General features: G+C 36.4%; 3 protein-coding genes across 3 annotated transcripts in view; 1 reads left to right on the top strand and 2 right to left on the bottom strand.

Moving 5' to 3' along the window:
* LOC144435416 (indoleamine 2,3-dioxygenase 2-like) overlaps positions 1-6,163 on the top strand; it is a 15,150-nt gene extending 8,987 nt beyond the window's left edge. The window contains exons 5-13 of the mRNA XM_078124011.1: positions 1,468-1,588; positions 2,122-2,218; positions 2,342-2,393; positions 3,523-3,601; positions 3,994-4,075; positions 4,839-4,931; positions 5,242-5,338; positions 5,650-5,732; positions 6,084-6,163. Coding sequence (XP_077980137.1) covers positions 1,468-1,588; positions 2,122-2,218; positions 2,342-2,393; positions 3,523-3,601; positions 3,994-4,075; positions 4,839-4,931; positions 5,242-5,338; positions 5,650-5,732; positions 6,084-6,163 — 784 coding nt within the window. The remainder of the gene's footprint in view (positions 1-1,467; positions 1,589-2,121; positions 2,219-2,341; positions 2,394-3,522; positions 3,602-3,993; positions 4,076-4,838; positions 4,932-5,241; positions 5,339-5,649; positions 5,733-6,083) is intronic.
* An 835-nt stretch (positions 6,164-6,998) lies between these two features.
* On the bottom strand, positions 6,999-14,489 carry LOC144435414 (indoleamine 2,3-dioxygenase 1-like). The gene is made up of 13 exons (XM_078124010.1): positions 14,403-14,489; positions 13,382-13,477; positions 13,108-13,227; positions 12,350-12,486; positions 11,778-11,898; positions 10,738-10,834; positions 10,103-10,154; positions 9,687-9,762; positions 9,349-9,430; positions 9,007-9,099; positions 8,202-8,298; positions 7,388-7,467; positions 6,999-7,108 (listed from the first exon to the last, which is right to left on the bottom strand). Exons 1-13 carry the CDS (start codon positions 14,487-14,489, stop codon positions 7,050-7,052), a joined length of 1,197 nt encoding a protein of 398 aa, XP_077980136.1. The 3' UTR covers positions 6,999-7,049.
* On the bottom strand, positions 13,441-21,160 carry LOC144435852 (sulfotransferase 1E1-like). Its single transcript, XM_078124488.1, has 7 exons — positions 21,049-21,160; positions 19,593-19,855; positions 19,104-19,260; positions 18,590-18,684; positions 17,708-17,897; positions 17,015-17,250; positions 13,441-13,477 (listed from the first exon to the last, which is right to left on the bottom strand). The coding sequence occupies exons 1-6, from the start codon at positions 21,158-21,160 to the stop codon at positions 17,138-17,140; spliced, it is 930 nt and encodes a 309-aa protein (XP_077980614.1). The 3' UTR covers positions 13,441-13,477; positions 17,015-17,137.

Here is a 21,160-nt window from a genome sequence, read left to right as displayed (position 1 = left end):
AGCAAATAACAAAAGTTGCCTCCGAGTCAATTATGACTATTAATTGTGGAAAGTATTAACCCTTGTGAGTTTCTTAATATTTTCGACGCGTGGCGTCCACAACACAACAGCAGACAAGAACTTTGTTGTTGGCTCTAGCTGGTACCCCTACTTTGTATTAACATATAGTTTCCATCATTGTAAAAACCATAGTCTGTTTAATAGATGACAAATACTTTCCCTGCTGACTAAATGTGATACTTACATGCCATTACCAAGTTTGTAATTTCCCAGTTAGTAATTATCCGAGGAGCATATATTAAGACATGGGCGTTGCTGCTATGGCTGGGTTCTTGGGCTAGGATTGGATTGGACGGGACTGTTGCAACAAGAAATGGAATTACGATTCTAAAATCCTGCGATAAAGATTGTTTTGTTTCACATTGTTATTCTGCAGAGCATTGCTGTATTAACTGTGTACAATCAACAATTTAATCAATGACCTAACTACATGTATGGTCTCTTTGTATAAAAGTTGCCAATATATGTACAGGGCAAATCCTATGGTTAGCTTGCCGCTGCTTTAAAGTTGCCTACATCTACAGAGCAAACGCCATGCTTAGCTTGCTGCTGCTGTCAAGTTGCTTACATCTACATGGCAAACACCATGCTTAGCTTGCCAATGCTGTAACGTTGCCTACATCTACAGGGCAAACGCCATGCTTAGCTTGCCGCTGTTGCAAGGTTGCTATGTCATCAACAGGGCAAACGCCATGCTTAACTTTGCCACTGCTATAAAGTTGCCTACATGTACAGGACAAACGCCATGCTTAGCTTGCCATACCACTGCTGTAAAGTTGCTTACATGTTTACAGAGGAAACGCCATGCTTAGCTTGCCACTGGCACTGCTTTTTGTATGATTTCGTTGATCGTATGGATTGTCTTTGCAATCCTTGACAAATCACAACTCTACTTTGTATTTTGTAATAACAAGATGGCTTTATTCGACAAATCGATCAGAGAGCGAGTATCGTTAGGGGCGAGATCAATAGTTCAACTTCAATCACAAATATAGGATGGAAAACTAAATTCTTTTAGTTCATACTTTAGTAGGAGTACGTAAAGCTATGAAAACAAAGCCAGTATGTAGTGTGGGAAACAATAATTCTTTTGTTGACCACTTTATTTTAGTGCCATGCATTTACTATTGCGAAAATACTTCCATTTCTCAATTGACAATTTGACGATTTTTTAATATAGAAATATTTGTATTTAGGGTTACAAGACAGTCTGAGATCCACAATCGTTCTTGTATGATGAGAACTAAAATGACTCAAACACCCCCCCCCCCCGCCCAGTAAAAATATTCAGTTTTCAGTGGTTTTTTAAAATCCTAAATGAACTATTGATCTTGCCCGTAATACTTACATCGAAATATCACAATTTCAAAAACTCTAACTAAGTGAGGCCTTTCGTTCAAATAATAGTAACAGGGAGGTTATAATAACTATCCCAGGCACTGATAGTGCAGATTGGTTTCTGGTCGTCAGTCAACAAGTTGATTTATCCTGTGGACCTGGCTTGCAGGCAGTCTTAGACGCCCAGAAGGTAAATTCATTGTCTAATATAATAACGCTTTGGATCATTCTAAAAAATATTTAAAAGTTTATATGATTTTAAATAGAGTAATCGACCAGTGATTGGAAAGATGAGTCAGTAACGTGTACATATCAATAAGATTAACCGTGTGCCGCTCTTAGGTTTTCAAAGTCATGTTATTCTCCAATGATATATCATTGAAGGTTTGCAGAGGTAGTCGCCAACAAAAGTTGTGAAATGGTATCGGTATATATGTTCTCTCTCGCCATTATTTTGAAATACGTTCAATAGAAGTTCTATATTGTAAAACGTGTGCCAACAGTAAAATTGTATAATATAGAAATATATTATCATTACCCTGATCCCATAATGGTAGGACCAGATTTATTGTGAAAATTGTCTGTCATTACTTCTTATAGAACTCTGCTTTAATAATACTTTCTTCAGACGTTAAATCACCTAATAATTCATACCTAAAGGCACTAGGTTTATAAGGTTTATAATTCCGTTTAAAAATTTGCTTCTCCACTTCTATTCAATAGGCAACTATGGTGGGCGACATAGATGGTGTTCTTAAAGCATTACGTGTAATCGCAATGTCTTTGAAAGCCATGGAAAAAGCTCTACGTAAGATTCACGGTATGTGTAAACGTATTTTTAACTTCTCTTTGTCAAACATCGACCGATCGTAATCACATATATGTGATGACGTAGTATTGAGTCAAGGTGTCATGTGACTTTCATTTTCATTTCCATTTCCAGAAAGATGTGACCCTGCTGTGTTCTATAACATCGTACGGATATATCTCATGGGGTAAGTGTTCTAGCTAGCGTAGTGCATGGTATTGATACTGTAATATATATATATTTAACATCCACCTGAGTTGATTGACATTTTCAGTAGCTAGAAACAAAATAAGTCTGTACGTCAACACGGGATAATTTGGGGGTATGATATAATGGATCTTTGAGATTTAGCAACTGTAGCATGGATGAGAAGTGGAAGGGTGTATTATTTTGAATTTCTAATTAATAAAAGAACTTTACTGTGTTTTTGTAATTGAAAACACAATGTGAAACAAAATAGACGAAGTCTGCGTTTGTAACTCAATAAATTGAAATGAAATGTGTGAAAAGCTTGTTACTGTACGTACAGGAAGTGATTTGTAATCAAACCTTTGTGAACACAATGCATGGTGATATTTAAGTATATGTGGAAACAACAGATGCATATGTGTACACTGAATGCGTTCTCGCAAGCCAGAGCACGTATTTCTGCTGAAGCAACGAGACATGTGCGTGCGTCTTGGACGCTGCCGTAAAAGAGGCTGTAGTTTACAACGATGACTGAATGTGATATAGTGATTACTTGTGTTTGCATGGTTTGTTTACAAATCACTTCCTGTATGTACAATAGCAACATTATTACACATTTGATTAGTTATTTGCAAATTATTGCGTTACGAACGTGGAATAAGTCTATATTGTATGGTGGCCCAGAGGTTACTCTGGCAAGAATAGTTTTGTTCAAAGAATTAAAAGTTTTCTCTCGAAAAATTAAAGTTTCCTTTCAAGAATTAAAAGTTTATTCTTGGAAAAAAAGTGTTATTCAAAGCAATAGATTTTGTGGTGTCACCTCTGGGCCACCGTCACTGTTTCACCTCGTTATTGAATTAGAAAAACGTGGTAAAGATGCCCAACACCCATTTCTCTTTAACAGGGTTAGAAACGTATAAAACGAAGATCAACCCCCTCCCCTCTAGGTTGAAAAAAGACATGACTATCACCTGTCGATCGACTGTGCCATTTTTGCAGACAACGGACACACCCCTTGTTGTTTTGCTCTATAAACCCCCTCGTAGAACGCCTTCAGTACTAATATATACAATATATACGCAGATATAGTTATTGATAACTTTCATACGTATATTTTTTTCCCTTAGATGGGGGTGTAAAGCTTTCGAGGAAGCAGGTTTTCCTGAAGGATTGATTTACGAGGGAGTTAGTGAAATACCACAGAAGGTAGGATATATCACACGAAATGTTTTAAGTATGATAGAGTGGTTGATAATATCAAGATCGATGTTAATCCCGCACCTTTCAGATACAATGAACAAGTAGGAGCTTGATGAGTATAGCATATAGATAAAGTCGAATTTCAACTTTCATATAATTTGAACGTTTTGGTACATTTTACAAGTTTTGTAAGTTTAAGTTTTGGTAACAATAACGATATTGTTGTTGTCTCTCTACATATTCGACCGAGCTGCCATAGCACAAATGTATCGCAATTTTTCTTTACTCGCTCTCGTTATGAAGGTTATTTTACAACAAAATAAATACATATCATTAAAAAGGATGAAAAGTAAGGCTTGTCAATTTTTACGTATAATTTAATTGTAATTTTTGTTCAGTATCTCGGAGGTTCCGGTGCGCAAAGTCCTTCCTTGCAATTCTTCGATGCGGCACTGGGCATCGAACACACCGTGGAAAATGGTAAGTGCATTTTTTATTTTATTTCGAGAGTGTATTAATGGTTATCATTATTATGGTTATATGCGACTCTACATGATGGTGATGCATTACTTAGCATTTCCTATTATAATGACACTGATCAGAGGTTAGAACTTCGCCCACTTCCTGGTGTGCCCTTTTTCAATCACAGTACCCTCGGTTACATTTCGTATGCAAGGTGTCAAATTATATGTGTAACACTGTAGATAGCTTTCACGGCAATGTTTGAACTATCGTGATATTCGGTGTAATATTGTGACCATTCACACAGATTAAAGCAATAGTCATGTGATGAAACTTAGAACTCGAAAATGGAAAGTTCACATAACCATTTTCAGTTCTGTATAGCAATCCCGAATTGGTCGCAGTTTCTCTTTCATGTAGTTACTGACTTCTCGTCATAGGGGGTAGGCTGTGTAACCACGCAGGATTATTACAATAGTGCACGCCTCTACGGTTATTGGACGTCATGTGCACCCCCCCGTACCTGTCAGACTTACATGTCATTGCCTATTGCATGCTGAATAATATGGAGACAGTTATTATAACATGGAAGTTTTTATTCTCAATGTATCCACTTTCTCAAAAAACCAGAGCTGCTATTCCATGGCTTGGACGGTGCCGTAAAAGAGGCCGTGGTTTACGACGATGTGAATCCGCGTTTCTTTAACATAATGATTGCTTACGTATCATGTTTTATTTTTGGGCCTTTAATGATTTGATGTTATGTTAATTTTGCGGACAGAGAATTTTCACAAGGCACTTCGAGAACAAATGTTTCCAGCCCACAGGGAACTTATCTCGATCGTTCGTACAGGCCCTTCAATTAAATCTTTTGGTAAGTGTGAGACCCATTGTACACAGATTATTTGTGCTTTGTTGTTCAACGAATATTTACTATATATGGAGAATAACTGAAAATCACTCTCCACACTCTACTGTACAACGTGTATAACCTACGGAATTTTCCATGTTTTGATGCGGTCGTGATTATGTTTGGCTACTACCTTACCATTATATATATATCATATGTGCTTACATGTGATCCATTTTAGCCAATGGTAATGCCCTAGTTCAGTCCAAGAGATTTATCACGGTCAAGTGTTTGCATGTGACCTATCTTATCCAATGAAAACATTCTATTTCAGTACACAGAAGATCGGACACGATATTGACCAAGGCCTATGACAACTGCATTCAGGCAATGGTGGATTTCCGAACTTATCATATCAAGGTCACTGTAAGGTGAGGTGCATAAAAAACTTGAATTTTGTAGATACCCATATGTAAACCTGCAAAGAGTTTCACACCAAAATATAGGGGCTATACGGCATATACGGCAAGATTACGATTCATTCTCTCCATAATGTCAAGTTTGAAGTTGTGCTAATAACGTAAAGCGATTCTTCAATACCTTAACATGTGTTTATTATGGGTGCTGGTATATATTACCAAAATTTCATATTGCATGTTATCCTGAAATTTAAAATTAAAACACTCTGTGATAACTATGTTTAGCTTGTAATCCACTATTAACGCGATATGCCTCTTGATAGGTTCATCACAGTGCCCTTACACAAAGCAGAAAAGAGAGATGGTAAAGAGGAGACAGCATTAAATAAGGGTACTGGAGAATCAGGTATAGTGCACTGCCTGTTCTCTAAATTATCCATATGAACGTCCCTCCATTCTTTCTCACACTCTTCTCATTGGTTTTCCTTGTAATAATTATTGTTTCCGCTCGCTCTTTCTCTCGAGGGCGCTATGTAAGCATTGACCATCAATATGAAAGGTAAACTTTCTCCACAAAAGACGATTTAAAAAAAGGGTAGTGAGATCAAATCGAACATAAGTGTTGAGACGTTAAGCAAACTTGGTATACTCGCTATGGTCTTCATTCCCTTCTTACCTATTACAGTTACTTCTCTATCACAAAACCCATCCCTCCCCTTACTAAACTTATATTCCCTTTTCCATATTTCTTTCGTAGATATGATGTTATATCTGAAATCATCGAGAGCAAGTACTTCAGCTTTGTTATCCGAAATTCCTTTGTATTTTAAACCATAAAATTATACTTTAAAATACAATAAAATGCAACGAATACCTCCGGGAATGAACTTGATGCAGTGTGTTTTATGAGTGTGTGTCGACAATAAGATATAGTGTAACAGAGATCTCTCTAATGTATATTTAATAGGTCTATTTTCACGTCTGTAGCCATCTTTTCCATACACATTACAGTACACGATTGCGGATTAAAAAAAACAACAACATGAAACAGTTTAATAAGTTTGTAAATTGCAAAAATATTTAAATGATTGTGTAAAAAAGTTTCTTATTGTACATACAGGAAGTAGATTATGAACAAATAATCACTTATAATCACAAAGATAAAAATTATCATGCTATTCATGTTAGGCGACATTTAATATATGGAAAAAAGCAACAGATACACTGCAGACGAGAGTGATGTAGTGATAGTGTCGGTTACCCAGATTCTCGTCACTGGGGACTCTGCCTACGAGATCTCCCCAGCCGAGTCCGCCGTAGAAGAGTCCCCAGCGGTGAGCATCTGGGTAACCGAGATTGGCATAGGGATTACCTGTGTTTTCTCAGGTTATTTACTCTGTATTTTCAATAACCAAACTTTTACACACTTTTTTTTTTTAAATTTTGAAGTGTATTAAGTTACAAATACAGACTTGGTCTATGTTGTTTCATATTATTTTTTTAATAAGAAAAACAGCATTTTTTACTCACTGAAAATCTAAAATAAATACCCTATATATCTGATCCACACTTTCACTTCAAAGGCAGGCAGTTTAGCGAAGTCAGTGAGCGTGTTATTACTTGAAGAGTGAGTAGCAAACATGTCACACTTATTCTTATAGTTAAGAACTGTTGGCACTTTCTAAAAAGAAAAACTACTGGTTCAAGAAAGTATTTGTATCTTTCATGTTGACTTATGACATTGTGTTGCCAGCCTCGTAGACTTCAGGTAACCAATAATATCTAGGGAAATAAGAGAGAACATTGTAATCATATCGTTTTCACATTTATGTTGAAAGTTCGCCCTCACCCATAATAGTCAGCTAATAATATAGTCAGCTAATAATAAACTGGATAAAATATTGATTAAAGACATTATGAGTTTTAGGTCTTTCTATTGACAATTCATAACTGTATACGCTGCAGTTGGATAGCTGGTCTAATGTAAAGTGTTGGCAATGTACTTGGTTATCACATGACTATCTTATAGTTTAGTACTTATAGTGGCACAACATAGCCTACCTGCTCCATCTGATCCTTCACAAGAACTTTTGTAGTTTTCTTGGTGTCGTTCTGCTTTGTGGAGAGGTATTGTAATAAACCTGTGGAAAATATAATTAAAGTACATCCTATCGTGGACTCGATATTCTTGTAATGAAACACACACATACACCCCCACATACCCGTACGCACACCCCATCCCCACACCCAACCACCCACGCATATGCACACACAATGAATAGATATGTAAAACTGGTAATCTGTGTTTGAATGAGTATATTTCTACAAACTCCAATTACTAGTATATTTTTCTTCTTCAAAACGTTGAGATAAGAAATTTGTTTTCGATGTTCTTGAAGCTAGCTGTTTTTGGTGATGTTAAAGATTACAGATTCTTAAACGTTAGCAGACCGACTTTGCTTGATTGAAAACGGAGGTGTGGTTAGGGGTGAAGTGGGAGTGAAATGTGTATGTATGGTATAGCTCCTGCTGCCTTTTCAATAAATAAGACGATAGAGTGACTTCTAAAATGATATTGCAGTATATAAAGGTAGATCCTTCAGTACGTATCGAGGGAAGGTGAAGGCAATATGAAGATATAAGAAAATAAGAGAGAGAGAGAGAGAGAGAGAGAGAGAGAGAGAGAGAGAGAGAGAGAGAGAGAGAGAGAGAGAGAGAGAGAGAGAGAGAGAGAGAGAGAGAGAGAGAGAGAGAGAGAGAGTTGATTACAGCAGATTAACCAAGGAATACAAAGAAGTGTTTAGATACAGAGAGATGTTTATTGCAACATCTGAAAGGTGAAAAATGATTGCAGGATTATCAAAGAATTTCTTACTTAACAACTATTCTCAGATGATATGACCTAAAGTTTGCCATGGCCTTCATACAGCTGTCATAAGCCTCCTGAACAGCCAAATCCGATGTCATTTCGACTAAGAAAACACACACAAAAGAAAGATATGTATTATCATGATACAGCTGACACTTTTGTTTATATACAATGTTATTTGCTTAGTGCTATATAATGGGCGAGATCAAGAGATCAATGTCGGATTTAGTTTGGTCTCAGACCCCTCACCCTCTTTCTAACTAAATTGGCCAAAATTGAAAATGTTCCAAATAGCACAATCAATTTCAAATCAGTACGCAGTAGTATGTAGTCATATGAATACAAAGCTAAGCCAGTATGTAGGAGGAAAATAATTCGTTTGTTGACACTACTTTATCAGTGTCATGCATTTACTATAGCGAAAATTATTTCATTTCTCAATTTGACAACATATTTTAGACATATTATTAAGGGGTACAAACAGATCCATTCAAAGTAAAACCGTTTTTGAAGGATGGGAATGTCTTTTTGAGCTTTCTTTCCTACATTCTTTTTTGTTCCTAGGTACAAGGCGCACAGAACAAAAATGAACATACGATAATAAAAGTAGGAGGTCAGTAAAGAAATCGCGTCAAGTTCACTACATCAGATTTTAATCAGATTGGACACTAAATGTGCTTGTATAAGTCATTGAATCGAACTTGATGTCTACTATGAACATGATTCCACTATGGTGTGCAATTTGCATATTTCAATAGATTTTCGACAGACAAAAGTGATAAAAAAACTGATAATGAACTATTCTACTTACCAAAGCGTTTGATAGATGGACCTTTCCTCAAAGTAAGTATAAGATTTCTATGACCTGCAAGCATCATTTGCCTCGTCGAATCATGAAATATTTCTGAAAATAGACAATTAATGAAAATTATACATTGTCAACTATTTAGGCATTTAATTGCTGCAGCTGCTTTTTGTTCGAATTTTGGAACGCAATTTCCAGAATGAGGTTTTTGATGTCAAACACACTTTTTCAATGATCAAAAGGAAACTAAGTACATGTAAACAAAACCACGCAATGAATAAAATTACAAAATTAGATACTTAGTATTTCCAGACACAGACAATCACTTACAAGTAGGGTTTGCCTTACCATTTCCTAGGCCATGTTCAATGCCTAGTCCAGCATCAAATGCAGGTATTGACGGACTTTGAGCAGCAGAGTCGCCCATGTACTAAACAAAAACACAAGGCAAAGACAGTAACAACATATTTTTGTTTATCTTATCAAAAGTAAACCGAATAACTTCTGTCAAAAGGTATACAACGTTTGCAGGATGTGTATATTAGATGGACCTTACATTTTTAAATAGACAATGCTGTTTTAAATTCATGCTTCTTGATGTTTGCTTTGGCGATATTGTGACTTACGAAAACAGTTGTAAAAAAATATTAAGACATATTTCAGAATATCGGTCTTCTAATTCCTACCTGCCTGGGTTGATCACTAATCCCTTCATAAATCAAACCACCATACCCACGTTTTACAAATGGCGCACTGCCCCATCTGAAATATAAATTCAATATTTATTCCATTTATATTCATAAAAATGGATGTTACAAAGTCAAAGTCAATACCTGTTTCTGAGATGACACAGCCATCGAAGAGTGAATCATGCAAAAGAACCGCCAATATGATCTTCATTGATAACATTAATTCACAAATATAACTAAAAAGGAAGTGACGTTCCCGCCCAAAGCGAGGCTGTAGAGTTTGATCGTCTGCACTTTCTTTGTTTCTGAAGGTAAACTATAGAGGGCACAATCATCGTGTTGAATATACGCCACTCATGTAATCCTTGGTCTTGATATCAGTAACTGTCCCTAAATAATCTAGATTTACTTACCCCATGATATATGTACGATTAACATTGAAAAATATGTCTGGTGTACATTGATCTGTAACAAATGATAAGACATCTAATTATGCTATCACATTATGCTCTAATTACTAATAATTAGCTTTTGTGTGAATATTCAGTGCAAGATGTGTGACTCATTATCTTTCGCACTCGCTGCTAAGTCCAGGACTAGAACCTGGTCGTGCTATATTGTATATTTACTGCAAGGCCATGAGGCTGAAATCATTAATTACATAACAGCACGATGGGTAAGATGTCTACTAGTGCCCGAAAATGGTCAGACAGTAAGTTTTTTCTAAACATTCCATTCCTAGGCATATATTCTTTCTATAGTCAAAGTAAATCCCGATAAGACTTCAGTGCAACATGAATATTGCCCTAGGGAAAATATAACGCGACTATAGTACCCCTCTATGCAAATTGATGTCATTACGGGTCACTAATCCATAATACGTGATACGATCTAATCCAATCACTGAAGGCTATATGAAAACAGTGTTATAAATACCAATATGGCTACTGGACGAAGTCGAATTCGGCTGGGCTTTTGTTTATAGTTAATTTACTTATTTATTTATTATAAAAAGTGTAAGGTGAGGCAAGTCATTACAGGTACTTACCATGAATGGTATGGAGAACCTTTTCCATGAGTTTTAAAGTTGACTCTATAATTTTCAAGTTTTTAGTTAATCCTTCTGTGTCATCCTCTTTAATGGCCTGGAAATGTTAAAATTATCAGATTTTAAAATCCTTTGTTAATTAAGGATTGTTGTTCCTATGCCCTTTGTTATCACAACATATGCACTAAATACATAGTATGAGTTCCAATGTAAGTTCCAAGTCATGCATTTGAAGTAAAAATAACATAATCAAGTGATATCGGACATGTGCGCTTTGTTATTATTGATTCATGTAACAAATTATATGAAATTTGCATCCTTAAGATATTGTGTCATTACCAAAAGTGACCAATTATGCAAAAGACTCGATGTAATTAAAGCTGTATAACAAGTTTTATGGGACAAATGAGTTTTTGTCATCGTCAATACATGTACACATTGTGTGAAATTTGAGGCTTACATCCCTAAGATATTGCCTAATTTCCAAAACTCATTAGGTACATATGCAATGTGTGCATCAAAATCTAAAGCTACATCTGTAAGTGTTATAATGTACATGTGCTTTGGTGTTGTCATTGTATGTATCAAATTATATGAAATTTGAAGTTATGATTTTGCCTTGTTGCCAAAAATCATTAATCATGCAAAAACTAATCCAATTTACAAGCTTCATCACCAGGTTATTTAGGAAACGTGCTACTTATTGTCATTCATATATATACCAAATTGAAGCTTGTATTCTTAAGATATGGTCTAATTGCTGAATATCATTAATTATGCAAATGTCTCTTCAGTATTCATAGGATGGTTACCAAAAATTTAAAATTCATTAACATAGGCAAATGTGTAGCAAGTTTCATCAGCATTGATGCAACAGTTTTTAGATATCGTGTTCACAGACATATAGACAGACAGACAGGCAGACAGGCAGACAGACAGACAGACAGACAGACAGACAGACCGACACAGACATAACATAACTTTCATTTTCGGAAGGTAAAAAGTGGGGTTATACAGTATGACTATGTTATCAGTGTTACCTTTTGTGCATTCAACAGAGGTTTGAGTCCTGGTGCACACACAAGATCGACTTGGGCTGCTACTGCCGCAAACCACTCTCCAGATACACCACCCGGTAGCGTTACAATTTGCTCTCGATTGCTTGCAAATAGAGTTCATAGGGGAAAAATAAAATAACACACAATATTTCGCATTTACTCGACATTAATGTGCTTTAAATGCAAACTAAGCCAAACAATAAATTTCATTGGTACAGGCCAAATTCTTCAGTACGGATTATCCCATTTCCAAAACCCTGATTATCAAACCTAGCTACCTTCCTAAAAATCCCAACAAAATTTATAAGGAAATTAATAATGGATACGGCATACTGTCCACAACGTACACGCACATATAGCGGTGAATGTTCCATTGCATTTTTGTATCTGATAATCAGAACAGTAGCACTTATATATTGGTTTGAATGGCTGGCTTTATCGATCTCTGAAATCACTCTTTTACCAAAGACCACAGGGAGCAAGTATGAACAAAGTAGCCTTTTAGTTCCACTAAGCAGTATACAATAATACATGACTACATACATACAACTTACTAGAGATCAGTCGCTGGTTTTGAAGAGTCCTTGATCTTCCAATTACCCAGTACCCAACTAGCATGACACAAGACAGGTGGAAGTCCAAGACGTTCTGATACTCTCCATAGAGGGACAGCAATACTTTGCGGTAAAACCTATCAGATCAAACAAAAGAATCGGAACACTCTTTATCAGTAATACATGGTAACGTACTATGGCATGAAATATTGTGTAATAACCTCATATTATGTACTGTATACTTTCATTTTACATTATTACAGTGCACCATATCGTGCAGTGCCATATGCTAATTTCACATTACATAAAATAACATTAGCAGTTCAATCAAAAAATAAAGAAATAGCACTTTCGCCTCTTGAAAAAATCTAACTTCATGGTATGAAGATAATCATCCTTACAAACAACTAACCCCCCCCACCAACCAACCAACCAACCAACCAACCAACCAACAAACAAACAAACAAACAAACAAACAAACAAACAAACAAACAAACAAACAAACAAACAAACAAACAAACAAACAAACAAACACAACCTTCTATACATCTGAAGCTGTGAGGGGATGTCGTGTACTAAACACATCTGGTATTCAACGACTCATGTCATTGCCGTTAAAAATAGATAAACTGTTGTATGGGCTATATATAGACAACACATGCTGTAAAACATGGAACTTTTAATGTCGCAATATAATACAAAATAAATGATTGCCGAAATATGAGATACTAACAGTATCTTAACAATTATATACCTACCCGCGGTACTTCTTCTGCTCCGTTGCCCCAGACGTAGCCAGCGGCCATTGCAGCCAGCATGACATGCGCCAATCGAAGTTCACGGTGACCAACCAATTTATCGTGGTCTAGCAATGATAACTATGTGATGAGAAAGACATCGCAAAAGTAGATTAACACGAACCATTGAGGGCGTATGTTAGCTTCCTAACTTTACTATAGTAATACATAAAATTGGCGATTGAGAACTTCGGGCAAATCGAAATGACTCAGTAACAGATCTAGATCACCTTACCCATCGAATTCTGCCTCGTATACTACCATCTTCTATATAGTCAACAAGATTAAAAGCTATGTCATTCCAATCGCAAAAGTAACTCGGAAGTTCCGTCTGAAAAGTTGAAATAAACAAAACATATCAGTCATGGCAGATTCTTGACTGATGATCGGTATTTATACAGTTACTTTCCCTTTTCCATGTTCGAAAATAAACAATTGGCGCGTGAGGGCTTGCATTTGGCTCGTGACATTCTTCCTTTACACATGTTACACCAGACCATACATTTCATTCAATACCTACGTATCGATGGAAATACGATGAAATAGAATTATTTTGAATGCAATCCGATGTCTTCTCTTTTAAAGAAATTGCTGATACAACAATTACATCTTATTCGGTGCGAGGATATTGATTTTCAGAATTGAACATACGTCGAACGTGAGGGGGGCATGACCTACAGGGATGACGTTTTCTTCCGTTTCCATGGAAACCATGTGTCAGTAGAAAGTATGCGTATTTCAAATGGAGTAGACATCAGCGTACATACGTTTTTATTCACTAAAATTGTTGTCTGGTCACGAATTGCTCAAATCCGGATATACAAATTTCTCCGAAAGAATGCAGAATTCAAACTTATGTTCGACTTTGGTATCAAAATCCGTCATTTTATGATGTCTACCGTTTTATAGCAGTTCGTATTCACGTAAAGGAATATGACTTTGTAAATATGTAAAGCTCAAAAACAGGAATTATGGCTACAACGATCCGACAAGCAATCTAGCAGCATGTCAAAACTGAGAAGTAATAATGTTATGGTAGGACGTTTTCAAATTACAACGAAACAGCTGTCATGTCTGCCGAAAATCTTTCTACAAATATCGCAAATTCTGACGACGTGCAACTTTGCACGTAATACTACGTACCTGTCCGATGACTGCTGGACATATATAAAAGCAACGGAATTTTGACCTCAATACTTTTACAAATGTTCACATACGATTTACTGTACTAAATGAACTAGTTTTTTTACACTTACTAACGGATTTTCAAGAAGAAACCCGAAATCTTCAGAAACACCATAGGCTGATAGGTCATGAACTCCTTCCGATGTGTGGTTCTCCATATCACGATGTATACTATTTCAATAGAAATATTTGTGCGCTGATCACACTGGTTATCACAAAGTTAAATAGCGGTTAAACAGTAACTTTCCGTGTCGCAGCTAGGACACGTTGCAGAACCTGCCACGGGATAAAGATATATAGCACATGGGTTCAGAGAGCAACATGTGTATTTCAATTCAACACGTGCATGATATCAAATATTAACAATGACTATGTCATACTTGACCCATTTCTATACGTTATGGCTATCAATGCCACGATGTTACTATCATCTAGGGTTTCTATTAGCTCTATGCATACTGTAACTACTTTAAAGTTTTATATAAAAAAAACTCACACTACCTGCGAATTAATAATTTACTGAACACGGCGACAGGTGCACTCGACTGACATATGTCATATTTTGCGTTATCAAAAAGCACGTAACGATATAGAGTTGGTAACACCTCTTCTCATGGTAAAAGGTTGGGTTCGAGTTATATGACGACAAACCAGCTTTGAATTCTAATTCCAATTCTAATTCGTTGATTCTATTGATTAATAAAGCGTTGAATATATGTCTTAAATGTATATTCTAGATAGACTTCTGACTTCTGGAGATGATGGTATTCTCCTCGGCTTTCAAGTTTTTCATAAAACATGTCGAGGTAGTGACTCTATTACATTAGTAGCGGTTCATATTGCTATCACAAGTATATATGATTATCGGCACAATGTTGTCGACTTCGCCAACAGTTTGTAGACATTCGATGAATCCTAACGTTGTCAATCTAGAATCGATGGTGGTAGTCTCTCCGCCAACATGGCAGACCAGTTGATAGATATCGCCGTTAATTTGTCTGACTAACTGATTGCATGACTATTAAATAGCCTACCTGGTAGATAAGGTTACTAATTGGTCTGACCAACTGGTTGTCATGGTCATTAAATGATCTGTTTGTAAAGAGAATCGACGATTTACCTCAGTGTTTATTTATTTTGTTGATTATCTCAGATCGTCTGTGGGCAAATGACGAGGGACAAATATAGTTTACTTTGAGGTTATCTTCTGTAAACATATTTATCTCTAAAGATTAACGGTTAGCATTTGCTGTGCTGATTGGTATGTGAAGCACATCCTGTGCTTGTGGTGGGATCAAACTACCTAGAACTGTACAGATAGCAGCCAGTGACTGGTGACTGACTGACTGGCTGGCTAGGTATCTAGTTAGCTAGATAGATAGATATACAGACACACATACACACAAACATGTTGATAATATTTGACAAATGGTTAGTAGAATGATTGAAAGATAAATGTCGTGAATTTGCCATTTTTAGCAAAATAAACTGATAAGGTTCAGTAGTGCTATTGGCACAGCAAAGTGTCAGTCTGTCCGTCTGTCTGTCTGTCTGTCTATGTGTGTGTGTGTGTGTGTCATGATATTTGGTTGGTGTATTACCTTGGATGTCTAGTTGGGAAATGTTCAAATCAAAATGATCATACAACCGGCCGGTCTGTAATTTGGGTCAACAAATGTGATTTTTGGTCAAAAATCTTAACCTCAGCAACTACTGGGCAGATTGGTCTGAAATTTAGTAGGAACATTCTTAGGGGTGTGCAGATTAAGATTTGTTCATGACATGATGATCGATCAGTACTATGCAATTTAGGGCTAAAATGTTTCTTTTTGGTCAAAAATCTCTAATTCCAAAACTACTGAGCAGATTGGGATGAAATATAATGGGGATGTATCGGGGTGTATAGATGAAGAAATGTTAAGTATATAATGGTCTCTTCAGCAATATGTGAAAGACTGAAATTTGGTGAGATGTTTCTAGAAGTGTTATTCTACAGATTTTGTTTAAAATATGTCGACACAATTGGCTAGCTAGCAACCATGATCACGCCCTTAGCAACAACCAAATGCCAGTATACATTGCTAGTGAGTAAACATTCAAAAAGTGTATGAAAATATGCCTAGCAACAAGATCACGCCCATAGCAACATCCAATTCATCGCATATATTGGAACAGGGATTAATAAACAAGTGAATAAACATTCTAAACATGTAGGCAAATATACCTAGCAACATGACCACGCCCATAGCAACAGTGCTTTTTTTAATCTTCAAGGATCTATTCAAATGTTCTTTTCATATTTACAGAGGTCATTGTATCAACATAGACTTCTTCTCATCGATGTGATCTCACTTTCTGTACGATACGCAGAAGACGCCGTGTGGTATTTTTTACAAGGCTAATTCTCATTTCTTATATCAAAATATAAGAAAAGTGAATGTAATAGCCTTGTAAACGTTCGATTGGCCCCAGACCTGTGAACAGAATTAACTGTGTTGTGTTGGTGTAAATGAAAGTTACTGGTCAAGTGTAAAGTAGACACAGACCAATTAAGTGACATAATGCTGTATTCTGCCATCCCGTTTTGTTCACAAGAGGCGATGACATCTTCAAATCTCACTATTTCTTGTGTGACTTTGCAAATATTTCCAATTTATCGAAACTTTTTTTTAAAATTAATCACCTAAAAAACGATTAGGGTGGGCAGTAAAAAACTAGCTTGGGTCGGGTTACACACAATTTTATTTAGCCGAACTACTAGTCACAGTGAAGTATGTTCTTCGAACAATATTCAAACTTGTTGACTTCACAGTTCAAAGGTCATTTTCAGGTCAGTATTCTTTGTCCATTCTTGGTAATGGTTGTCAAAAGCTTCGTTTTCAGCCACTGTAAAGTACTCCTTCCAACCACCAACCATACCTGTACGTAATGAAACAAATAGTTCATCAATGCTCTGCTCGTATTCCTGGTCGTATTATGATCAGCTTATCATAGCATATGAATAAAGGCCAAGATGGCAATTCATTAAATTCACTCGTCGGTCAAATTGATGTACAAATTGGGATATCAGCACTGGATTTGTTAGATGTTATTTCTGCATCATTCTTGACATGATCAGCTGCTTAAATCTATTTTGAAGTATGTGTTATAATCTATACAATTCATTTATTCTGGCAAAGTACTGAGTTGTAACTAGACGACATTCCTAATTTAACAAAGTGAAATATGATATTAAGCTAGAAAAATGAACTGCACAAGAGTCTCCGATAACACACACGTGATGCATCATAAAGTCTATGGATTTACCGAACTCAATTCCCCTTTAAAGTTTATAGATTCACAAACTGAATTCTGTGGATTTACCAAACTCAATTACCTTTTCTTACAAATGGAGATGATGTGTGTGGGTCCACCTTTAGAATCTTTGAACAGTATTCACTTTGTAGTGCATCTGGGTTTTTCTTCATGCTGTCAAAACTACAATAATCAGCAATGTTTCTGATTATGTCATCTTCCAGACGTATTTCCAGGAACACTGCCATTTGACGGATAACACATTCAAGGTCCTGTGGGTTGTAAACAATGGCGGCAACTGTCAATGTCATGTAATCCATAAACCATATCATAACAGACAAATCAAATATAAGCATTTTTTAGACAAGACAGAGAACAAAAATAAGTAGCTTGGATGTAAGTCAAATAGTTAAAATAACAAGCATTGAATATAAAAGCAAACATGAATAACAAAAAGGCACATTTAATAATGTCTAATCAATTATGTGAAGGTGAAAACACTTAAGTACTTTAACGGTACACTGTACTGATTAATTAATTATATTGTTTTTCGTCTTTTTTATGATATGGATAATCTAGCATGACTCTGACACAACGCAGTGCACAATGTGAGAAAAAAATGACCAATATCGTTTCATTTCCAGAGTAAACTGTTTATAGAATACTGTACGTACTAAATGCACTGTAAAGCAACTTACTCCAGACCACATGGTTTACTAACGGGGTTTCTACATTAGCTGAATAAAGTATTCTGCACGACGGCATTTGATTTGAAACCATAATTATACACAATTCCTTCATAGTCGTTATCAAGGTTAGCTAAATACTCTTCAACAGTTTATTCTTTTATCCCTAGCTTTGTGATTGCAGGAAATCTATTTATCACTGATGTATCAGAATCTGAGTGTTTTTATCATTAAACTTACACTATGAATGTAGTCACTTATCATGATGAATTTCAAACCTTTTTCATATCCTCGAAAGTGGTGAAAAATACATTCGGCTCGTGTCTCTTGTTCCACCAGTGTATCACGTGATCTCTCCATGCCGTTCCATCGTCTAAATTAGAAAATGATGGATGGATGTTTCATGGTTAGTCATCCTAACAGGATGGCATATACAGTCTGCTTCATATTCCATCAATAAGGTTGGTGAGATGAGCGAAATGGAACTTATATAGTGGCATTGACTTCGGATGAAAAATCAAAGGATTTGTAGCAAGTTTCTATGGTTACCATATCGATATTACAAGCATGTAGGAACATTAAAAACTTTAGTTGTGGCAAAAAAACTATTCAATTTGGATTAGATCGTTATTTAATACTACTACTGCTACTGCTACTTCAGCTGGGTCCATGTGGCCTATACTCGCAAGCCAAAACACATTATCCGCTGACGCAAAAAAAAAACCGTACGTCTTGGACGGTGCGGCAACGAGCCCTCTGGTTTATGACAGTGATATGGCTGAGCATACTCACAAACTGCATACTGCATCCCATTTTTTGCATCTGCAAAATCTACCAAGAAAGAACTGAAACTATCGTAAGGTTTCATATTGTTGGCTGGCAGTCCTTTCTGTACCATATGAAAACAGGACACGGCAACGTCTTTGGGATTTCTAGCTATGTAGATTATCTGTATGGAAAACAGAGGGGGAAAAGTAAACACATGTGTTTGGAATGATCCGGACAGGTATATTGCCGGACTGCTCTCTTCACTACCTGAAAATACATGAAGGATTTGCGCAACAAGTCACACATACCACCAAACGACTGTTAAAGATGAAGTAACAATGAAATTGACTGATACGTATTATTAGCACAAGACACCTTTGAATGAGTAATAGAGAACAAAATGAATGATCGAGAACCTGACCATATAATCCTAGGTGTCCCAATGAAATCTATAGACAACTTTTTTTCTGTTGGAAATGTGATCTTTAAAAAGTTTACTAGTGTTAGCCAAACCTTGGGATTTTTGCTCTTAATTTCTTTAGGCAGAAACTCCTCTCTGAGATGCGAGATCATGACTCTTGGTGATTTCAATGTATTGATATCAAAGTCTTCGGGTACTCCGTTCTGTATGGCAATTTCTCTGAAAGGAGGGTAGATGTCAAAAGAAGCAGCGAAGTCGATGTACGGTGCCTTCAAGTCTTGTGGTACACCTTTGATGGCTTCAGTGTCTCCTTGGTTTAGTATCAGAGGTAGTATTTCCCTGCTCCATGTTGTACCTGATAGATAGTGTTATGATAGTTACATTAAATACAACAATTTGGTATGTTATCACTCCCAATACAATGGCAAGAGCCCGAAGACCATGTTTAAAAAAACACGAAACGTCGATGGAAGTACTACACACACTAACTCAATTAAAAGTATGCAAACGTTCATGGATCGTATATAACTTAATATAGAAGCAATTGTCTGATTGTGGGACATAGGGTTATTGACAGAATGACAACGCCCAACATGGTAGAAAATCCTTTATTTTTGTGTGGAGTATATGTGGAAAAGTTGATACATGGTCATGTAAAACATTCTTTCAGATATTTAACACTCTGATTGTACCAATTTTTACGTACAGTTCTGATCTGGGGTTTCCAGAGTTATGTATAATTAGAAGTACAACTGCTGGCGTGTAGAATGTTTCTAGGCGTATCAAATAGTGCCCCAAACTGTGCTGTGCTTGGGGACTGTGGAAGATATCCTATTCATTTGTTAACTGCAAAAAAGATGGATCAAATAATGGGCGAAGCTTCTTAACATGCCAAACCAAAGAAATGTAACAGTTATGACATGTTCCTTCAAATAGAAAATTCTGGTGTACGTACTAGGGGCACCTGGTTAAGAGAAATTAGCAATTCATTAGAAATGTGTAATATGGTAGTTGTTTGGAATGCACAACATGTTTGGAAATATTGATTTGTTTGTAAATACTTTTGTAAGTAGATTCAAAATATTTTTATTTTCGAAATGGCACAGTGATGTATCCACTTATGATAAACGTTTGCATGACAGGAACTTCAAATTGCCATTACATCGAGAAAAGTACCTGTCTGGAATCACGTTTGGACAACATCGCATGATGGTTGCACGCTTTAGGTGTTCAGCATATTGCCTTCAAATTGAATTGGAGAGGAGAAATAATGTAGACCGTGATGATAGGATATGTACTCTCTGTGACCTTTATGAGGTCGAGGACGAAACCACGGGGCAATGTATTGTCGACATCAAACAAAGGTTATGTCTAATTGTAGTCTACAGACGACATTTTGAAAAGTATATCTTTCCTGAAGTCAGAGCCTGATACATAAAATCAAAGTACATATGAATATAGGTCTGCTCCTGGTCTGCTCGTAGCAGCTAGCAAAGCGGTACAGACAACCTTCCGGGGTCAGAATGTGAACTAAAGAGAACCACTGACCTGATTTCGGGAACGTCAACAAGAAGATGTCGTCAGGTCGGACTTCAAAGTTTCGAATGTTGTCAACGTCTAGCTGACAGCCCGAGTTTGCGATAGTTTCGGCGTCCACCAT

The sequence above is a fragment of the Glandiceps talaboti genome, chromosome 5 (genome assembly GCF_964340395.1).
Source record: "Glandiceps talaboti chromosome 5, keGlaTala1.1, whole genome shotgun sequence".
NCBI lineage: Eukaryota > Metazoa > Hemichordata > Enteropneusta > Spengelidae > Glandiceps > Glandiceps talaboti.
The sequence above is the reverse complement of the archived record's forward strand: the minus strand, read 5'-3'. Positions and strand labels throughout refer to the sequence as shown.